Source organism: Gouania willdenowi, chromosome 9 (genome assembly GCF_900634775.1).
Source record: "Gouania willdenowi chromosome 9, fGouWil2.1, whole genome shotgun sequence".
Classification (NCBI taxonomy): Eukaryota; Metazoa; Chordata; class Actinopteri; order Blenniiformes; family Gobiesocidae; genus Gouania; species Gouania willdenowi.
The window spans coordinates 17405063-17428806 of NC_041052.1; the positions used below are offsets into that span (position 1 = coordinate 17405063).

At 40.1% G+C, this 23744-nt stretch overlaps 1 protein-coding gene across 1 annotated transcript in view; it reads right to left on the minus strand.

Moving 5' to 3' along the window:
• Positions 1-23744, minus strand: part of cacna1ba (calcium channel, voltage-dependent, N type, alpha 1B subunit, a) — a 126207-nt gene that overhangs the window by 55804 nt on the left and 46659 nt on the right. The window contains 12 exon segments of the mRNA XM_028458069.1: positions 17-89; positions 308-439; positions 1684-1796; positions 1873-1985; positions 4035-4250; positions 4905-4988; positions 6708-6794; positions 6872-6987; positions 14107-14210; positions 20157-20344; positions 22569-22721; positions 23252-23343. Of these exon segments, the coding sequence (XP_028313870.1) occupies positions 17-89; positions 308-439; positions 1684-1796; positions 1873-1985; positions 4035-4250; positions 4905-4988; positions 6708-6794; positions 6872-6987; positions 14107-14210; positions 20157-20344; positions 22569-22721; positions 23252-23343 (1471 nt within the window).

Genomic DNA, 23744 nt, shown 5'->3' on the forward strand with positions numbered 1-23744 from the left:
ATGCAGTGGACTTTACCTGGAAGACAGTGAGAATGGCTGCTGGGAACGTGTCAAAATTGGTTGTTGGGGTTTCGTCTTCGAAATTAAACCTGCAGAGAGAGAAGAAAGGAGTGTTCAGTGCTCTATAAAACAATAATCATCATCATCTGTGGCTTGTTTTTCTTTGTAGGATAAGCCTGTGTCTGTCCCTAATGCGTTTTTATCTCTGGGATCTAGCCTCTTCTAAAAAAAAATATTATAGTCCAAAATACCTGGAGGGATTAGAGATCTTACTCACATTAACATGTGTGATAATATTAAGACTCACTGGCCACCAAAGAGCTGCATTCCCAGCAGAGCAAACACTACGATGAAGAGGAAAAGCAGAAACAGCAGGCTGATGATGGATTTCATGGAGTTAAGAAGAGAAACCACCAAGTTCCTCAAGGAGTTCCAGTACCTGCGCACACACACACACACATACATGGAATGGCAATTTTCAATGGGTTTTAGTTTGTCAAAGGCCAACAAAAGGGCAATTTACTACTTGAAGTCTGTCATCCCTTTGACGTTGGACAAAGCGAACATTCATGTGTGTGGCCCACTAAAACACTGGTTCTAACATTTGCATTATCATCGTAACCTATATACTGTATATGGACAAAAGCATTCAGAAAAATGACCATTTTTATGGGGATGGTCCCCCTTTTGCAGCTATAACAGTTTCCAGTGTTTCTGTGGGGAGTTTGTCCCAATTAATTTGGTAAAGCAGTAATCAGGTCAGGCACTGATGTTGGACGAGAAGAATCCGTGTATCATTCGTTTTTTGTTATGTAACACAAACATGAAAAACAAAAAAAACACATTATTTGATATTTGTTTCCAAAACCAAAATGAAAAAAAGGAAAACGCCTTGTTTTTCAAATTCAAGCTCTTTTGCTTCGGTACAGAGAACGAAAACGAACACCTTTATTTGTTTTCTCCATTCCCAATTTGCCAAAGTCCATGACCCGGAAGTGTACTCTCATCCGACGCTAATGGCTATGCTAACGGCAGTTCGGCATGACAAGATCGCTGCTTCCAACTGTGCATCCGAATCATGTCCTTTTCGCTTTAGCTGGTGTTGGGAACCTCCTCACGGACATTTCGAAGGATTTAGAGACTCCTCAGTATTGCAGAGCTAACGATATTGCGAAATGTGTAACGCTTCAGTTCCGGGTCATGTACTTTAGCAAATCGGTAATAGAGAAAAAGAATAAAGGTGTTTGGTTTCCGTTTTTCGTTTTCTGTACCGAAGCAAAAGAGCTTGAATTTGAAAAACAAGGCGTTTTCCGTTTTTTTCATTTTGGTTTTGGAAACAAATATCAAATAATTAGTGTTTTTTTTTCATTTTTCATGTTTTGTTACATAACAAAAAACAAATGAACGAATGATACACGGATTGAGAAGGCCTGCTCATCCCATTTTGAAAAGCATTAAGAATTAAGATTGTCTTTATGGTCGTGCAAAGATGTGTTGTTTATTTTTCTCAGTCATTTTGTAAACACGTGTGAAACTATTTAGGGAGAAACAGCATCAATGCCGTTACTATCCACATGTCATTATGCGTCTGTGTCAATAGGTGGCAGAAGTATGCACTGTTTGTGCAGCAGAACATTAAGGTGTGTCCTGGAAAACACAAACTTAAGGAGCGTCATCACTCACTTGGTGACTTTGAAGATCCGGAGCAGCCTCAGCGCTCGCAGGACGCTGATCCCGAACGAGGCGCCGGGTTTGATGGCCGCCCAGATCACCTCAAAGATACTGCCGATGATCACCTAAGGACACAGTGTGATCAGTCTAGCTCATCTTCATGCCTCAGTGTTTCCTCACTTCTAACCCTGCAGCCCTCACCCCAAAGTCGAAGCAGTTGAATGAAGAGTGGAAGTAGTTCTGCGGTCCCAGGCCGTACATCTTCATGGACATCTCAGCAAGGAACAGCCCGAGGAAGACAAACTCAGCCAGATCTGTGCAGGAGGAGTCAGCAGAATCACAGCTGTCAATGACTGTGGGTAAGGAGAGGCCTCGCAGCTGCTCGCACAGCAAATACTGGCCAGAAAGGAGCTTTTGTGTGATTAGATAATGATGTGTTCTCATGGCTTTGTTTGTGTGTTTTTTTTTTTTTTTTTTTTTTTTTTTTTTTTTTTTTTTTTTTTTTTTTTTTTTTTTTTCACCTTGTTTGCACATGCTGTTGAAGGTTAACACTACAAGAAGTGCAATCTTTTAACAGCAATGCATATTTTATTATTGCAATTAAATAAATGAATTTATTTCATTGCATAATTGTGACCATCACCAGCCCTCCCTAGGGAAGGGTAAATACTTTATTAAAGGGAGGATGTAAAAGAGAGAGGGCAGTGTTACACCAGGGTGAGGGGGGTGGGGGGGGGGAGTTAACAGGGAGGAGGGATACAAGATAGGAAAACGAATGGGTGGGGAATAATCAATAAGTTTCAAGTGATGTGATGTGAAATTGTGGTTGTGTATATTGTGCTTATTGTTGTGTTATCAAGCCAGTCTGGTGACCAGTGTGCGGCTTAGGAATAATGATGGTGGCTGTGAGCAGAGGAGGAAGTGAGTGGAAGTTACATAAAACAGGTATTTGGGAACAACGTGTCTATGGTTGAGCCCAGTATGAGTGTTATCCCACAGCCCGAGGCCAGTGCGTCCATGACAAATGTGATTCCAAGAGCCGCTACTGCAAAACCCATAAGCCGCCCCCGGGCCCGAAGAAGCAGTCGGGCCAGCAGAAAGAGCGAGAGATCTAGGGGCCCCCGGCGACCACCCCACGGCCAAGCAGCCCCCCGAACGCCCCCAAGGTCCCAAGCCGAGAGGCTGCCATTGCCCCCCCCATACACACCCGAAAAGCCCCCAAGGAGCCAAGGACCCAGCGCACCACGCCACCGACTCCAACCCCCAACCCCCAGGCCCCCCAGCCCCCCACCCCCCCACCACCACCCACACCCCCGCGCCCAGCCCCCCGAGGGGAGGCTTTGTTTGTGTGTGTGTGTGTGTGTGTGTGTGTAAGTGAATCTAATGTGTGTTTTTCTTCTATAGCAATCCATGGTAGCTCATGCAGAGAAGGCAACAGGTAGGAGATGGATTAGCAGGTGCACACAGAATTACATCTATCCATCCTTTCATCCATCCAGCCATCCTTCAATCTGTCAATACAAGTATCTGTTTATTGCTACATCCATCCATCTACCCATTGATCCATCATCAATCCATGACCTGGACATGTGTCAGGTCATATTTCTGTGATTCATTATGTGCTTTTGCAACCACCAGGCCCCTAAACAGCACCCAGCAATTATGAGAATTGCAGTTACCAATGCTTATACTATATATATCCCTGTTAGTTATTAATCAACATTTTAATAAAGCTGTAAAAAGACATCTAGCCCTGAAGTGTATGCCACTCTCTATATGGGATATATCATTAACCGTTAAGTGTGACATAAGCTGTGTTTCCATTACCCTTGGAAATGCGCACTATATTGAATAGTGCAATAAAAACGAATGGAATGTAATGGAAAACAGTCAAATATCGCTAAAATGTTTTTACGCTTTCATGAGGAGGTATTTCAGACGCTTCGTTATTAAAATGTATCTTTTTCCGCAATTACACGTCACAGAATGTGATGTACCTGGTCACGTGATCACTCCAAGAAAACATGGCGCGGTACGTGTAGACGGAAGAGGAGACCGAGACATTTCTTAGCATTATACTTTAAAATTATTACTGCCGCATTAGATGTGAAACAACATAGGAATGCAGAGTGTTATAAGGAGTTTTGGAGCGTCCATCTTCCTGCAGCAAAATCTCGCGGGACGTGATTTCATAGGAGCTACAAGGCTCTTGTCCAAAACAAAGTGCAATCATACTTTGTTGAAACTTTAGAAATATCGCTTTCATTTTGCAAAAAACTGTAATGGAAACAGCTTCAGTCATGTTTTGACATTGACTTTGAAATCACAGATGTTACAGATGTGCGTTCACTGCTGTTACTCACACAGCGCATAGGTGAGCCAGTCTGGCTGGTCGTAGTGTACGATGGCCACACACAGCGTGTTGAGGCCGACCAGACACAGCACAGTCCAGTAGAAGCTCTGGGACTTGACCAGGCGGCGGATGTCGAAGCGGATCCTCTTCTCTTTCCTCCTGAAGTACGACGAGCTCTCGTTCTTGCTCTTCACGCTGGCCCGGGCAAACGGAGACCCTGGGGGGGCAGTTGGAGCGAAAAACAAGGCAGCGATAAGGTTACAGAGTCTAACACTAGGACACAGATGTCTTTAAATGGCAAAAATACTGCATTTACCACTCGTTTCTATGGCAATATTAAATATTCTTTGTTACGCCTTCTGCCATGGTAGTTATTCTCACATTGGACCACAACACATTTCTCCTTTGTTTATCCCAAACTTTATTATAAAAGTGTAATGAGTGCTACTATTACTAGTATTCGTGCATCCCTTGTGGGAAGAATAGAAGTTTTCCCACAGGTCAAATAGAGAAGCCCCTCAAATGGAACTCGCATATCAAAAAATAGCTTTTTTAATATTCAGGCAAACCAATAGTGAGTCCCTGCTGGTTGTGGACTGTATTAAAACCTTCGGTAACCTAAAATAATGTGGATTGGACTCAGAGGGATGAAGAAAAATGGCTGCATTACACTTTTATGAGCAGAGTAGAAAACTAATCACTTCCTGTTCTATTTTAATCACGACCTGCTTTAACTCAAATACCCTGAGGAACAAATCTGTCCTTTTAACAGTTTACTGTAATATCTGATATGAGATGACAACAGCTTGTCAACACTGTTAATATCTCATTTTTTTCAACAAAATCCTCATTAACCACACAATAATGTTTATTTCCTCACCAACAGAAGAAATGTCAGTGAAGTGGTCTTCTCCTTCCTCGGCGTTGATGAGGTCGTTCTTGCTCTTTTTGTTCCTTTTCAGAACTGTCAACAAATAATAGTCAGAAAAGCAATTTCCTTCTGGAATTAATAAAGGAATTTTGATTCTGAAAAACCATTCAAACTGGAGCTGAAACATTGACAGCACACTTCAATGCATAAAACAAATAAATTAAATAAAAGAAAACAGTCTATAGTGAATTAAAACGATAGATTTTAAAAAGACTTTCTGAAATAATGTCAAATATTAACGCTTAAAACCGACTGAAATAAAATCAAGCAAAAAAAAGGGCGACTATTAAATTAATTAAAATTCAGCTCGCAGCAGCACAAATAATTAAGCAGCACAACGATGCGAGGACCCTGTTGTAATGCACCTTGTTTTTATTATTATTATTTTATTTACGTCGAACTGATGGCAATTTTGAGGGCCTAAACAGTTTGAAAAACTCATGAAAATGTGTAAGCATATTAAGACTGGAAAAAAAATTGCTATTTTGGGAAAATTGGAACGTGAATGGCAAAATGACTCAATGGTGCCCCCTTGACAATTGTATTGGCTCCCAGCTTGGACTGATGAGATCATCACTGTGAAACTTTTGCAAAATTCTGACATCATCACTCTCTACAGAACCGCATATGTATGGGCCCTGCGGGCTTGGCCCCCAAATTATGCCATAATTGTAATTAATTATCAATTAATTAGATCAGGACTGCAGAAAAGATCATTGGTGTTGATCTGCCCTCCATCCAAGACCTATACCTGTCCAGGGTCAGGAAACGGGCAGGTAGCATCACTGCAGACCCCTCACACCCTGCACACAATCTGTTTAAACTCCTCCCCTCCGGCAGACGCTACAGATCACTGTACGCCAAAACTTCCCGCCATAAAAACAGTTTCTTCCCTCAGGCTGTCACTCTGATCAACACTAAACAGTCAAAGAGTGTCAGACCTGTTTCTGTTACTGTGATATAACCTGGAACTAAACATATCAACCCCAGAACAAACTGTCACTGTGAATGTTCATGGACATAATTTTTTCACTTAAATGTTCACCTATTTGCACTACTCATCAATGCACTACTGCACTATTATCTTATTATTATTATTATTGTATTTTTATTTTATTTCATTATTATTATTATTATTATTACTATTATTATTATCTTGTTATTTTTATTTAGTTTGCACATATTAGTCTAACTACTCTTATATTTATGTTTATACTTCTTTTTTCATTTATTTTTCTTTATTTTCTTTATTTTTCTTTATTCTAGTTGATTGTTATTATTTAATGTTATACTACCTGAGAGAGCACAGGTCACCAAAAGAAATTCCTCGTGTGTATTCATTCACCCCTGGCCAATAAAGTTGATTCTGATTCTGATTCTGTAATTACAATTATAATTGACCCCAACCCTGATCAGGACACACATTTTACATCTTTAACGTTTCAGAACTGTTATTTTAAAGATGCTGCCGTATTTGAAACAAATATAAATTTGAGCAAAATGTTTGTTCATTCTAAATTAATCATAGTATATGTATTTGCATTAATGTGTACTCAAATAAGTACAGTACTACAGCTGGTATTAGATGTCCCTAATAATAAATCACTTGAGTTTAAAGCTAGAATGATTTGTAGTAATTTACCAGGAAGCTTATGCTGATCGAAAAAGCAGAATTCAGCATTTTGTGAATTATTCAGGTTGAAATATGAAAATGCTGTGTTGAGTTTGACCGTCTGAAGGTTGTTTCCTCACCCGAGTTGTTGTGCTTCTTTTTGTACCACGTTCCACCCACATATTTTTCCTCTGCATTCTTGTCTTCCTCAGCCAACATCACTTCCTCTGCACACAGAGGACGACGCATTACTGTGTGCATGAACGCTTCAGTGTGTTGGTGTGCGAGTGTGGGCATTCCTGACCTGCTTTGCAGATCCACTCCAGGTATCCCATCAGCTCACGCTCAATCTGCTGCTGTCGGCGCAGTTTGAGGAACTCCTGTCGTTTCTCTACACGCTCCCTCTCCTTAGCAAACTCCCTGGAGGACAGCGCAGACGTTTGTTAGAGCTGACAGGCCGACACACTGATAGGCCCAGAATACAAGACCGGCCTGTGTAACACCCAAGAAACATTCTGAGAGGATGCCAGGCTGATATCCCTGAGTTTCACATCTGACTGATACAAGCATTTAAATTGATCTATAGGAGCCGTTTAGAGCTGTGAGTTAGACAGGGGTAACTGTTGGCCATGGGCCACATGCAGCCCCCACAGCAAATATAAAAAATACAATATAAACACAAAATGACAGAAGAATACACAAAAAACGGACAACATTTGCACACAAAATGATACAAAAATAGTCAAAACTCACAAAAAATATGGTTTTCTTTTTTTTGTAGTCATGCTCAGATTGGTCATTATTTTAAATGCTGACATGAATGTTGTCAAATCAGAAGTCACATGTTTGTGGGACACACTGTGATAAATGATGCCTATCTCTGATGCAAGTAAACAAAATCAAGGATTGGACAGATAAACAAAATATTTCATTAAAGTTAAAAAAATAATAATAGTAACTTCAAAATTATAACTGCTGTGCAGCAATATTTGGGCCAGGCAATTTTAGGCAAAATTAGGCAATTCTGAGCAACTGGTAAATGGACTTGACTTACGGTTTGTAGCGCTTTTATGACAAAGTACTTCCAAATACAATATCAGCTCAGCACCCAAAATGTTAGTGGCGCTTCGTGGGACTGCGAATCGGGGAACCATTTCTGAAATTCCTCTTTAGTTCACTGTTGACATGACATATTTTAAATCTGGGAAATATTATATAAATTCCTCTTTTTTTACACTTGAAAATATATGCTTATTGATAAAATAACCGTATTTTCATGCTTAAGTATGAAAAACTCATTTCTACAGAATTTTCACCACACGGTACAGTTCTTGCGGTCTAAGCAAGTACTGTATTTTTTATTTGTCATCCCTTGACTGTTCATATGATTATCATGAACGACAAATCTGCAGAAAAAGAAGAACGAAATTATTGCACTTGAAGTTTGGATACAGTTACAATCTACTCCACACGTACCAAAAATATTTCAAAAGAGACTCCCAGAAATAATCTATTCAAACTGCCACTGTTACGCAGTTTTTCCATTTCAATTTCTTTCTTTCTTCCTTGCTTATTTTATGGACAATATCATAAATCTGTAACTTTCCACTGCATCATTCATTGATAAGAAATAAACACAAATGGTTTAATGCTGATTATCAATCAGCCATTTCTGTGATTGCTTTAATGCAGGGTTCGCGAGCCAGATGTGGCTCTTTTAATGACCGTATCTGGCTCACAGATAAATCTTAGTGTCTTAAAACATTCTCATGCATTTTAATCCATCCATCCATTCTCTGCCGCTTGAGTCCAGGCCAAAGTTTGGCTCCACCTACCTGCCAGGCTTGAGCCAATTGCAGCTACACGTGTTGCGAGGTCACAAAACGCCCCACCTTTCAATCAATAATTCAGCTCGATAGTTAATGTGAATAAAACCCTTTTGAAAAGAAGATGGCGAAAACAAAAAAAGATGACGAGTACCGTGCTTTTCAGGATGACTGGATGGAGGAATTGGTCTTTGTGGAGAGAGCAGGTTCTGCAGTGTGTCTAATATGCAGTGATAAAATTTCCTCAATAAAACGGTCAAATGTGAAGCGGCACTTTGACACACACCATGCTACATTTGCATCCAAATAACCAGCGGGGGAAAGCAGAAAGAAGGCGTGCCGAGAGCTACTGTGCAGAGTCCAAACTAGTCAGCAGCAATTCCGTGTTTGGACCCAACAAGGTAACTGGAATTCAGCTAGCTTTGCTGGTTCTTTAGGAATAGTGAGGAACAGAAAACCATTCACAAACGGGGAGTACGCTAAAAAATTATACTCGATGTGGCCACAGAACTTTCTGACGACTTTTCAGATAAAGACAATATAATTAAACAAATAGAAGATGTGCCTCTGTCAGCAAGAACTGTTTCACGATCGTACCATCGTGATGGCAAATCAAGTGGAGGAAACACAAGTGAAGGACATAATGCAGCAATACCTTTCCCTCGCTTTGGACAAGTCCACAGACGTAAGTCATTTAACCCAGTTTAATGTGATATCAAGGTATGCTACTGGTGATACGCTGCACGAGGAAAGTCTTGCTGCTTTGCCAATGAAAGTTTCACCAAGAGGGGAGGATTTATTCAAGTATTTCATAGAGTTTGCTAAAGAGACCCATCCTCAGTTTCCACTGCATCATGCCACAGGAGGCGCTTTGTGCTCAAACGTGTGACTCAGAGTTGGGTGAGGTTACTCGTCATTCAGGTGCTTAACTTTATTGATGCTCAAGCTTTAAATGATTGCCGGTTTAAAACACTGCTGAAAGAAGTAATAATAATTATCCCGGTCTGTTTTTGCACAGTAGCTGCGTCTAGGATCCTGAGCTAGCTAACGATGAGTGGTTTCTTGTGGACACCTATTTGTTTAAACTTGTCTTCTCCCTCTGATCGACAGCTCTTCCATTATTGCCCACCTTATTTTGTCTTTGTATTTTTTGTTGTTCCTTACTGTTTTTAACCAGTTTTTTCTGTACGATGACCTTGGGTACCTTGAAAGGCGCCTTTAAATAAAATGTATTATTATTATGTTATTATTATCTCAACCAGCTCAATGTGAAAATCCCTTCAACAAGCAGTGTTCGCTTTTGAAAACAAGCTGGAACTCTTTATCAGGGATATTGAAACTACACTTTGAAAGACTGAAAGAATTTAAAGATGAATGCACAGCAAATGTCTCTGCTCAACATTTTGATCTCCAGCAGCTAGCTGGCTTTACATCTGATCTCCTGCAGTCATTCAAAGCGCGCTTTGGAGAATTTCGTGAGCGCACTGGTCTTTTTCAGTTCATCACTCATCCACGCGAGTGTGCAGTGGACAAACCCGACCTGAGTTACATCCCTGATGTCTCAATCAGAGATTTTGAGGTAGAAGTTGCTGACCTGAAGGCCTCAGATATGTGGGTGAATGAAAAATGGAAAAACCTGCGGTTTATATTTATTTTATCTCTGCGTGCATGTTGGCACATTAGAATGCACGAGTGTCCTTGAGGAGAAAAGCTGCATTGAAGGCGGTAACAACATTACTCTTAATTATTCCAAAACAAATGGTTTCTAGTTACTTCTTACAGGTTTGTGCACTGTTGCTGAAACAAAAAGAGCCATGCAATTACTTCAGGCACACACACACACAGACACACACACACAGAAAGGCAGACTGGCAGCCTCTGCAATGCAGGATGGAGCTTTCCTCTCTGCTGTGAGAGAGACACACCAATCAGTGAGCAGTGGAGGGAGGGGGGGCAAACAACCCTCTGCTGTTTTTTTTCCTCCATCCAATTATTCTTCCACCTTCATGTCCAGAAAATATGTATTTGTGTGTATTTGATACGTTTGCTAAATCTCATCTAAGAGATAAGATATGTTACACATGGTGCCCCACCCCTTTCAACACCTGAGTACAAATCAGCTGTCAGGTGGAGAGGGAGGGGGAGAAGGGATGCGCGTGTGCACACACACACACATGCACGCACACACACACACAAGGGGGAGAGGATTGTCTCTTTAGCACTCATCCTTTAGATATATACTGTATAGATGTAGCCTTCTTGTAGATTGGTGACTGGACTCTGGTGTGACGGCCTAATCTGTGGTTGGCCAACTGTTTTCCATTCTTTGGTTCAGTTTGATTTGATTATATTTCTGCTGTTACTTTTTTCAAGATGCATCAAATTAACCATTTGAAAACCTCATTATTTGTGGCTTGGTGTCTTTTATAAGTCGTCTTCTTACATGCCTCTCCATACAAGCCTCAAAGGCAGTCCTCGAAGGGGCCAAAATATAAGACATTATCTGATAAGGTTTTGCAGTGTCGTATAAACCAGTAAGAATGTGTTTATTGTTCTATATCAGTGGCGGCTGCTGGTCTTTCATGCAGGGGAAGCTCATTTTCTGCCTACTTCAGAAAATGTATCTGTTTATTTAAATGTGAATTCTAGTAGAATTCACATTTTGTTGTCAACAACTATTTGTAGATTATCACACACGCACGCGCGCGCACACGCACGCACGCGCGTAGCTGCTGCGCGCTGGAGTGTGAGTGTTTGGTCAAAAGTCTCACAACACAAGCAGTAACAGTCTCCACAAACACCAAAAACAGACACTAGGTTTGTCAGAAGTTGATGAAAACAAAGACAAATTTGCTATGAGAGGATCAGCAAAGTCTCCGTGTCAACACAGAGCAACGGACTGAAATATTTGAAAAACCCGCCTGTGTGCTTACAACGTCATACTCTCTGATTGGCTCATTTCACTGTCAATCAAAATTGAATTAGCCTGAGACAGATCATCCAATCATCATCCATTATTCCAGCGTCCGGAACAGACAGATCCAGCCCACTGCTCCATAGACCTCCTGTGAAGCCCGGCGTCCGATGGGCGGGACTAAGTGCGTCATAACCGAGCATTTATCCAATGAGCGTCTAGTTTGACTGCAGTGGATCAACCCCTAAATCCTCTCCCATTGACTTCAATTGAAGCTGAACTTCACCACTGTTTATTAACACTGTGACGCTGCGGTAATGAATGAAGAACGTCACGCTGTCACTGTCAGTTTCCTGTTATAAGAAGCTGATTCTGAACTAAACATACATGTGTTCTGTCATATATTTAGTCAATGAAATGTACACACAACACTACATATTTGACCACTGATTTTAGGGGAAGCTGAGGTTCCCTTGTAGTCTTAAAGCATCCGCCACTGTTCTATATATAACCCCTTACAAATTCCTTACAAATTATATTTAATGTAAAAAAAAATAATATCAATATTTAATATAGGTTTATAAACTGTTAAAAAAAAGTTTATATTAAAATCCTTCTAATGCTTCTATAAGCAAAAATAACTGTAAGTAATGCTTCAATAAACAATTATATAGTGCTATTGATGCTTATTAACACTTATGGGCTTAGATCCAGTAGCTGTGAAAGAATCATTGTTAAATATTAATATGTGCATAATTAAGCATTTATGAAAAAACTTACTTCTTATAGTCTAATGTGAATGAACATCTTGGTAATATTGATAAACTCTCTAGGAACTCTTTAACTTTTACTCTATGTTCTAGCACCCAATAATTTCTTATAATAAGCCATTAATAAATGTGACGCATTAGCTTTTATTAATGTTTATAAACACCTTATTACCTTTTAGTGATGCGCCAAAATCACAATTCTTGGCCAAAACCAAAAAATGGGGAAACTAAGGCTGAAAACACAATGACTTTGACAATAATTAGTACCACTGAATTTATGGCCTTTGCAGCCCATGTCAACAGACGGTAGAACATAACACAATCCACATGGCGCCAAATCCAATGTTAGTAACAGTGTCTTCGTCCAACAATAGGAAAAATTAATTCTCTTATGGCTTTTTGATGTTACACGGGTGTCACAGTTGTTGTGAAATGTTTCTCTGCATCATGCCTGGCCGATTGCCCACCCTAGTGGAGCCATATACCCCACTGTGATTGGTAGGTTCTTTCAGCTTCTGCTAATGCAACAAAGGGACCTCCTACACACAACGCAGCAAAGTGCCATTCACACTTGAGCCAGTCAGCAGGGTGAGCTCTTAAAAAAAGCTTCACTTCCCCGTGAGCGTGCGTCGTCCATCTTTTTTACAGTTCATGGGTTTAAATAGTGCTCCATGTATAATAATGATAATAAAAAAAATAAAAATGTATGGATCGTCCAGAAAACCACGATAAGAGCACCAATATTACTTTCCTGTTTGGACGTTATAGAAGAAGAGTGTGTGGAGTGGCTGTTACAGAAAAAGAAATGAGTCCAACATAATATTACAAAATGTGCAATAAAGTCACGACACCCTCCCTCGATGCACGCTAGGCCTGCCTCTCCTTCTCCCTCTGTCTTTAAAACAAGCAAGCACACCGCTTACGGAATAAACTTTCCCCATGTTGAGGGCGACTGGTGTAATTAGGTGAATGCGTGTGTTAATAAAGCCTCATGAATATCATATTGCTGCTGCCGCAGACGTGGAATTCAGCTAAATTGGCGAGGGCAGAGGAAGTCCGGAGGAAGGGTGCGTCTCTAAATGTAGGGAATTAAAGAATCCACTGTTTCAGCAGCTTTTCTAATTCCTGCTTTGGATGAAGGACTTCCTCTCATCTTCTTTCTGCAGCTATGGTTTGGACACACATGCTAAAACACAACATGCTAAAACACAACATGCTGAGACCAGCTCATCTCTACAACTTAACACTCCTTCCTGGTATACAGAGTCTAAAAAAAAAATCAAAGATGATGAAAAACAAAAATGTATCTTTTACCACAACGTGACATAATAATAATAACACATTCTATATTCATTCAAAATGGACAAGAATAACATTCCACCAATATGGCCATTATAGGCCAAAAAGGGAAATTTCGGTCGATATCAATATTGATTTTCTACACTATAAATCCGGTTTGTGATGCCCTGATCTGGCAAAGGTTGACACCACCCTTAACAAGTTCTCAACGTTCTTGAAGCAAAAATACGGCGCTTAGGGGCGCTTAAATCTTGCAAATTTGACGTCATTTGGAGCCAGAGTCTGCTCAATAGGGTCCACATATTTTTCTGATCTATTACAGAAGTGGGTGTGACAACATATTGTCAGTACTATAAAAGTATCAAAGCTAGTAAAAGAGTTGAGGTTCTCAGCTGCATGTAATTTGCTAGACAGAAACGGTCAAAAGTCCGCCTAAATGCCTCGGAACGTACTTCAAACCCAACCTGGCAACACAACAAACTGCTACAGGGATTCTTTTTCCTCTGTAATTTTGTGTCTCTTACAAGAAGTAATGCTTTATTTTCTCCTTAGATTCAAAGACTAGAAAGACTAGTAAAGTATTTTCATGGAATGAGCAGAAAGTACAGATAGTCAAGTGAAAACCCTCTTAAGTACAGTAATAAAGTATTTATACCCTGTAACTTCGGCTCCTTGTTTCATTCTAAGCAAAGGTACGCCTGGATGAGTTGTCGACGTAGCTTGTACTCACCCAGAAAGGACGCCGAGGACCAGGTTGAGCATGAAGAAGGAGCCGATGATGATAAGAGGGATGAAGTAGAGCCAGTTCCATGTGTTTCCTGAGGCATCGTTGGCCTGAGTACAGACACAGTAAAAAAAACTAAAAAAAAACATTTATTTCATTATTTACATTTGTGATTTTTGAAATGTGGTGCAATGATCGTGAGAAATGTCTGTTCTGACTTGAAAGCACCTGTTACGCAAATGTTATTTGTTAGGCACTGATATTTCTCAGTAAACATAACATTAAGGATGTATGTATGTCATGACAAGTGAAAGAATGTTTTCTCTGCATTTGTTCCAACTGTCTACACACCAGATCCACTCTGCAGCAGCGATCAGCCTCAGATTCTCCACTGCTTCCATGTTCGCACAAAACCAAACTCACAGATCATGTGTTTGGTTTGTGTTAGCATGAAACCCTTTGTGTTTCAGGTTCCAGCTCTAACCATCTGTTGATTTCTTATTCTGCATCCATTAATTTGCCCACACAAAACAACCCTCTAATTATGTGTTTCGTATAACCACGCAGCCCCGTAACTGCTGGTTCTGCACAACGGATGCATTGTACAGCCTAATGAGAGGATCAATGTTTGCCTACAGAGTATGTGTTAGACGAGATGAGCCACGATGAAAGGGAGAGTGTCAGCTTTAAACAAGAAGGACAGAGTTGGAATTAAAGGTTTCCTTTTATTTCTTTTTCTTTCTGGACAACATACAACAATGTATAAGGTCTTAAGAGTGTTTTTGTTGGACAAAATAATATTTTTACTTTTATTAGTTGACAACTATGGAGCCCCTTAAGGTACAACACTAGCATCACGTTCATGTAACCTGCTCTATGTATTTACATACTTAAAACAGGGGTTTTCCAGAAATTGCTGCAAAAATTGCATTACTGTTTTCTATAACTGTCCATAAACAGGTCAATTTGCAAAATAAATCACTGACTTTAAATTATTTCATAAGAATACAAAAAGAAGCTTGGATTCACTACCATTAAACCAGATATGGATAATTTAGCTACATTATAATCACATCTGAAAGGTTTTCAGTGCAGATAATATCAAAAAGAAACAAAGTAGTTGCCTTCCAGGTGAAAACCCAGCTAAAACACACAGTAAACAAACAGGCTTTAATTATGTAGATGAAAAACACTAAATCTGGCAACCCCAGCCACCACACAGTTGCACTGCTGGAAGCAGCAGACTGCAGTACCATATGAATACTTAAAAGGTCAGTGATGAATCAGGAAGAGAACATTTTTTTTTTTGTGTATACTTTGCCCGCTGGGTTTGAAGACCAAATCACGCACATCAACATCAACTGCAAACATGAAACGTCATTCGTTCAGACCAGTGTAGCAGCTGCAGCTTTCACCCCTACAGCATATTCTTAAAACTTGAATCGTCTTTTTTAATGAGAAACTATTAAAACAAAAACAGGACAGTAGTCCTAAAGGTGCAATAATTTCATAAACCTGAAAACAATTCACATCAAATTCCATTTCAGTCCATACGAGCCGGGTGCTTTAATTGAATGAGGGAAAATGCCATGATTCTGAAGGTAATAGCTCACAGCAACATATCACGGACTTCATCCACCTTGTGTGTTACGGAATGTCACAACACCTGTCCGTAGAATCGTAGTGGCTCAGTCAGATTGGTCAAAATAGCAGAAATTTTGTGATGATTGGAGATAATTGTGGCCCGCGCAGAAGTTTTGGGGGGTTTGCTGAATTAGCATTGATAGTTGCCATCGTAACATCGTAAACTTCTGGAGCGATTGCTACATGATAAAAACAGCTCAACTGTGATACTATTATATGTAACCCTAACTAGTAGAAATGAGACACCTACTCAAGGTAGTGCACCAAATGGCCAGTGGTTGTGGATCACAGGTTAACAAAACTCTGGGGATGAACTAAAAAAACAGAGATTGCTTCCAAATCGGTGAGAGCTTTCAGACAGTTAGCGTAGCAGGCTAGCAGCAGCCTGACTACAGTAAAATGTGACCATGAAAAATTATAAATGGACTGGTATGCAGATGTGGAGCAGTGAGGAAGAGCAGACAATTGTAGAAAAGAATACAGTGAGGCTCCATTTATCCCAGGGTGAGCACTCTATGAGTGCAACTTATTGACCGGAGCAAGTTAAAGGTCCCATATCATGCTATTTTTCTCCCATCTCCATTTGTTCTAAGAACCCCAACAACATAGAATTTGAGGTTTATTTTCCCAAATTCGCCTGTTTTCCAGAGATTTAGCCTCTGAAAAGTCACTTTCTGAGCAACTCTACAAACAGGCTGATTTGCGGCCTACTTACGTATATTCATAAGTGGGCGTGTCTGTAGATGGGACACTGACTTCCCTGCATTTCTTGCTCTGTTACGAGGGGGATCAGTAATCACCAAAGTGAATTTATTTTTGCTATCCACACACAGTTGTGTGCACATTACAGTAAAACACATGAATATTTAAGCTGCTTTTGAGTGTGAGTCCATCTCCGCTCCCCACACAGTGACATAGGGCCAGAGGACGGCCCGCCCTCCTCCCACCCACTCCGTATCTGAGCTCACGCTGCTTTATAAACACGAGACAGACATTCACCGGTACATAGCGGTACTCTGACAATAAGTTTTTTCAACAATGGCGATCCGTCACGTAGAGCTGTATGTCCTCGATCCAGAATCGGACCCTGAATTTCAGGAGCATGAAGCTGCACAACCTCCCCCGATGTGATAGACTGTGGAAGCACTACGCAAATGACGCTGACATGCTCACCTTCCTGGGCATGTCTGTTTACATGTCAATCAGAGCAGAGAGCTTCCTGGAGGCGCGGCTTCTCCAGCTCAGTGCCGCGTTAAATTGAAGTGGGAACGCGTCATCAAATTGAAGCGAGGTGTAGGGCTTGCCCTCCAGTAAGAAAGGAGTAAATCACCCTCTAACTAAAGATTGAGGGAATCAATGAAAAAAACACTTTGGGCATGTGTATGAAGTCCTAATAGCACTTTTATCAAGTTTAAAGCACAGAAAAGTTGATTTAGTTAAACATTAGCCCTTTTAACTGTGGATGTACTGGTGCAAATTATATTCCGGAAAATACTGTACCATGACTGTAGTCGAGTGATGTTTGTAACAATTGACACAGACGAACACACTGTGTTAACATCATATAATATGATGTAGTGGCTTTTAGGTTTAATCTAGAACACAGTTTATTTACAACGAGCAAGTTAGCCATGTGAGCTGAGCCTATGAAAAGAGTGATCCTGTAGGAAAGCCATTAGGAGCCTCGCTCTGCCAGCGAAGTGTCAACCTGAGGACAGCTGTCACTTTAATGACGGCACGACGCCCACCCTTTCTGTAACAGGTGGTGAAATACCAGGTCTGGATTCATTAAAAGACAATCAGCCAGCGCTGCTGATTATTGACAGTAATGGCCTCATCTTCATGGAGCAACAACGGTGATTCCTCACACAAATACACAGTTACAGTATTAAAATACTGCATTTTATGAGCCGTTAAATACTGATAATAGACTGAAAATAAAATAGAACTTTATTGTCATGATATGGAAGTGTTAATAGATGGTGCTCTGCTGCATATGTAAATAAAACCCTTTCAAAATAAAAGCACAGAAATTTCCCACTAAAACTTTTCCCTGAAAGTTGATAATATGGCCACCAAAACCACAACTCTGTATAACAGCATATAGGTAGACTGTGGTATTATGATCTAACTGGTATACATATCACATCCCTAATGTGAAAGGATGCATCATACAATTCTCGACCCAAATATGTTTTAAAAACTCTGATGGTTGTGGTTAAAGCTGCACAAACTGTCAGTGAGTGAATACATCACTGAAATATCTGCCTTAATTCCCAGAACAGCAGGTACTCCATCCACAAGAAAGCTCACAGCACCTGAAAAAACTAGCTATTATAAAACCAGACATCGTGGTCAACAGGTCATTGGGGTCTCCTGTTGGGAAGCCTGATAGTCACAAGACAAATGGTCGCCGCGGCGACGACAACTCAGCAAATGAAATGAGACAAAACTCGACCTCTAATGATCCAATCAGGGCGTCACCTGGTGATGGATGCAGCTGTGACGTTAGCCTCTCACCCTTTAGCTATAGACGCACTATTTGTGGTGAGAGCGGCTCCTTCTAATGGGGTCTGTTCATCACCGGAACAAGCACGGCTGCTGATAGTGACAGAGTGAACACCTTAAATCTTAGCAGACAGTAGAAAGAAGACTGTTTCACTTAGTAAATAAACTCACATAAATAGGTATTTAAACATAATGTATTAACACACAATCAGGTAAACATGCTCTTCCTTATTCTGTCACATTCAGTGTGTCTAACAGCCAAAATTACATTCTTTTTTTTTACACTTTTATTTTTAAATACCAACAAAAGTAAATCAAAGTGCAGTTTAAAAATATTGATTAAATTTGTTAATAACTCTTAGTGAATCAAAGTCAGTTTGAACAAAAGAAAACATAGTTAGTCATTTGCAAAATGAAGCAAAATAATTATTTTTACTATGCAATGTAATTGACAGAATTTTAATTAAATGACTAAACTATAGTTAACCTTGTTTTATTTCTAAAACAACATGCTCATTCTACCTGTTACCTTTGTCCTTCATCTTTAGAATAACATTTGACTACATTGTTTTGTTTAAAAGAAAATAAATAAGTGGAGGATGAGACAGTGTGGTTTCTTTGGATATAGTTTTGATTTCAAAGCTCATTTTGTGCTTCAATCCAAGATTTCAGAGCCCCTATTTCCCCTATTTCTATACCTCTCACACAAACTCCTCCTTGCCCCGCCCTCACGGACACAAGACACACACGAATGGCAACTGTCTGTCCATTTCTTTTGTTGCAGCACCACTAACCACTTCCAGCATCTCCAACAGCAGTACATTACTCTACAGAACTCACTCACAGTGCTGCCCCTTAGAGAGAGACAAACTAAAGTGGGTTATATGTTGATAATAAAAGTTGCTGTCTGTGACTCTGACCCAGAATCCTCCTTCTGTAAGACTTTAATGAGATACAAATATTGGGGTAAATATAATTATCGGCACAGACTTTGACAGCTGCAGTCGTAGCAGAACAAGATTTGAACACATGATTCAGTTATAGTTCTGAGTCATTTGAAAGTCTGACGTGGGTCCTCTTACCCTCTGTTTCCTCCTGTACACAGCTGTATTAACCACTTTTAAACTAATATGTGAAAACAGAAGCTCACACTGATGGCTGTCATTTCCCTCCTTCCTCTCTCCTTCCAACACGCACTGATTTACCCTCAACGGCTGCTTAATATTTCACCACTTTGCGTAATTGTGTTCCACGTCACAACATAATTGGGACTCTCATGCTACTAGTAAATAAGTGTATCATTCGTTTTTCATTATGTAACAAAAACATGAAAAACAAAAAAAACACTCATATTTGATATTTGTTTCCAAAACCAAAACGGAAAACGCCTTGTTTTTCAAATTCAAGCTCTTTTGCTTCGGTACAGAAAATGAAAAACGAACACCTTTATTCATTTTCTCCTTTACCGATTTGCCAGCGTACCTGACCCGGAAGTGAAGCGTTACACATTCCGTGATATCTTTAGCTCTGCAACACTTAGGAGTCTATAAATGTCCGAAATGTTCGTGAGGAGGTTCTGTGCCCAACACCAGCTTAAGCAAAAAGGACACGTTTTGGATGCACAGTTAGAAGCAGCGATCTTGTCATGCCGAACCTCCGTTAGCAGCCGTTAGCGTCGGATGACACTTCCGGGTCACGTACTTTGGCAAATCGGTAATGGAGAAAACGAATAAAGGTGTTCGTTTTCCGTTTTTCGTTTTCTGTACCAAAGCAAAAGAGGCCGTGGTGAAAAACAGCATGATATGGGACCTTTAAGTAAATCAGGTGGGAAAGCCAAATAGGGATTTACAGGCAGGTGGTCATATAATTCTGGCTGCTCTGTGTGTATCTGTGGACGGACTCACGTTGTAGAGGATGTCCACCCATCCCTCCATGGTGATGCACTGGAACACAGTGAGAATGGCAAACAGGATGTTGTCGAAGTTGGTGATGCCGAAGTTGGGTCCGATCCAGTATTCCGTGCAGAACGTTCCGTTAGAGCAGGTCCGAGCCGGAGCCTCCAAACCGCAGGGGAATTCTGCCGCCTGCTCACCTGCAAAACACAATCCACATCATCAAAAATTAGTCTCCTTATGGATAAGATGAAAAATACTGGGAATAGAACTGACTGACAGAAAACACAGGTTGTCTCCGTCATTGGATACAGAAAACAGTGAGCCTACCTGTAGTGTCGTTAGTGCAACACCTTAAACCTATCAGAATGCCTCCCTAGAAAAATGTATAACTGTATATTTTTATTGTTATTGTTTTTACTTCTTAAAAAGTATTGAGGTCTTGTATTTAAAATGGATTCATCTTGTTATAACCAAGATGTACATAAACGAATACAAATGTGAAATGTATGTATGAATGCACTGTAATAATCTGAAAAAAAAAAAAAGATGTCCTTCTCAACATCAAATTCGGCATTTCAGTGAAAAATCCCTCGCTTTCAGCCGCACTTGCAGAATGACCATATAATGAGTAGTGACACATGACAGTGGACTTTTTTTGATCAGCAGCGTTGAAGTCTTAGCTAGATTTATCAGCAGCACAGCTGAATGTGCATTTACTGACCATCTAATCTCTCATTATTTGTTAATGGTACTGGTAGGAGTGCTGTTTGTATTTGCACCACATTTATGTCAGTGAAAAAAAGATCAAAACATACTGTATGTCTGTACGTAATGTGTTTTTTTTTCTTTTCAAATATACATGAACATAAAAAGTAGGAATACTCCTCGTTTTGAAACTCACTGTAACAGTTCTATAACATTATTTCTGACTTAAATATATATATTATATATATATATATATATATTTTTTTTTTTTTTTTTTTTATAAAATAACATTAAGAAACTATGTAAGGTCAGTTGGAGGCCCTGCTGAATGAGCAGTAGGAAAAAATAAACTAAGCCTGCCCTTGAGCCGGGATGGGAGAGGGGCTAGCAGCAGAAAATAAATCATCATGGCAACTGATGTTTTGTCTTTGGTGAAATGACTGTTACAATTACATCCTGGATCAACTCATCCACAATATCAGGATTAGCCAGACGGAAGCTAAAACTAGGATGTTTGTCAACAATTACAGACAAACATGGTGCACTGACTGTTTGGACCTTGTTTCCAAACAATGACATGAGTGCCATGGCCTTACATCATGTCACACATGTAGCTATGACTTTAGCAGCTGGAGGATGCATGATTTATCATGTGGTCGGTAATCAGTAAACCCTGATCATAGCAACCTTAACAACAACACACGCACCCTAAGATATTTTTAGAGTGCTGAAGATATGTTACATAAAAGTTCTCCTCCCGCTTTGATAAGAGAGGAAAGCATGCCATCATCTGCATAATATATGAGTTCAGCTATTATGATACCAAAGATGGAAACATCCAAGCAAAGATTCAACCCTGGTGATGGCAGAATGAGGTGCACGAGTGCTGGCTTCTTATTATAAACAATATCAAGTGTGACAGCAGTGTAAATATTTCATCGCTGATTAATGCGTAACCACATAGAATTAACTCGTCATTATGTTCCACATTATCCAATAATGCTCCGGAAAAGGAAATAAACCCGACATTCAAACACTTTCCTTTCTCCCTCAGAGCAACCTGCCCCACCCTCACTCACATGTTTACAAGAAGGAGACAGACACAAATAGTCCAATGTGCGTTGAAAAAGTCAATCTGCAGGAAATCTTCTTAAAGGTTAGAGCACCACTAATCTCTCCCAGCATCTCCAACAGCAGCATAAGCTACAATAGGAAGAGTGTGTTTAACTGCTGCTGCAACCCAGACCATAAAATCTGTCCAGGCTCCTGCCCCGAAATATACCACAATACACAACTCACTCACACATGCTGTCCCTTAGAGAGACAGTGTTGATATTACGCAGCTGCTGTTAATAAAATAGCCTGTTTCTGTACGATGTTTGGTTCAAATCACCCAGCCCTAGTGTTTATCAGTGTCAGTGCAGATTAGGCGAGTAGGATTCCCTCCTCCCTCTCGCCTCCTTGCAGGTGCGCCCAAACTCCTGATTGCCTACCGACACTATTTAAAGTAGTGTTTGAACACTGAATGGTTGGTTGTTGATTGTACTGTCCTGTTCCTGTTGGTGTTGTGCTGCGTTTTTCATTCGGTAACTGGTTTTTGTGGGTTGGTTTGGTTTGTCAATGAACACTTTAAATTCACTTTTCATTTGAACGTGTACATTTTCTTTGCTGGTTATTTGATGTTAAGCATATGAAAAGTGGGCACAGATTGCTGACCCGTGTCCGTCCTGAAGCAGGTCCGATGGAACTTTCCCATGTAGAAGTCGAGGCCGATTATGGCAAACATGAGGATGGCAAAGAAGAGTAGCAGGCCGATCTGCAGCAGGGGGACCATGGCTTTCATGATGGACTTCAGCACTACTTGAAGACCTGAAAGAAACGTGTAGGATGAATCCCTTACAGAAAGAAACAATGGTGCAGATTCCCAGTTTAAACTAAAGAAATAGACATGACTTTAATGTAATAAGAAGCATCTCGGCTGAGCTACGGTCCAAGAGGACTGCTGTCTTGCAAGTTGGAGATGGCTCGCTGTTAGAACACAAGACAAGTGGTTGTTAAAATGTAATGTTCGATAAGGAACAATGTTGATAATAACAATTAGGATTAAAAACAGTATCTCAAAATAATTTGAATAACAGTAAAATAAAGATTAGTGCTAAATAGTAAGTGTTAAGTAGCGCTATAAAACAGAACTGAAACTAATAATAAACAAGAACTAATGGCAAAAATAACAAGAACTAATGGTAAATTATTATAATTCAATAAAAGATCAATAATAACAGAGTGCAACTTTTGACATGACAGTGCGAATAACTCAAATTCACCAAAGCTCCATTCTGACATCGACTGTGCGGGGATGAAGGGCTGTTTATCTAGAAGGAGTGAAAATATGCACTTACTGGGAATACCAGAGACCAGTTTGAGAGGCCGCAGTACTCTGACCGCCCTCAGCGTCCGCAGGTCAAAGTCCGCTCCCGCCGTGGCCAGAATCCTGCACACATGGGTTAGCATGTGGTCAGAGTCACACTCATTGACCAAAACAGATTCCAGCTCTACCAGGAAGTTTGTCTACTTTTATCCACTTTTCTTAGACAGAAATGTACCTTTAAGTAAATGACAATAAGGCAATTTTTGGGCCGGCAGCACCATCTACATTAAAATTCAGGCATGTGATTTATAGCCAGGTGTGTAAATGTCCTAGAAGTCGCTGTATATTCTAGTATGACATACAGTCCAAAATTACAGTACATGAGAAAGCATCTGAAACAGTTTCAGGAATGACTGGAAAGCTTTCAAAGAACAGAAAAAACAAGCAGCAGAAAGTGCCACATTTAGCAGAATGAAAGATTTTCGACTAAATTGTGAATTTGAATTGATGCCAATGACATTTAA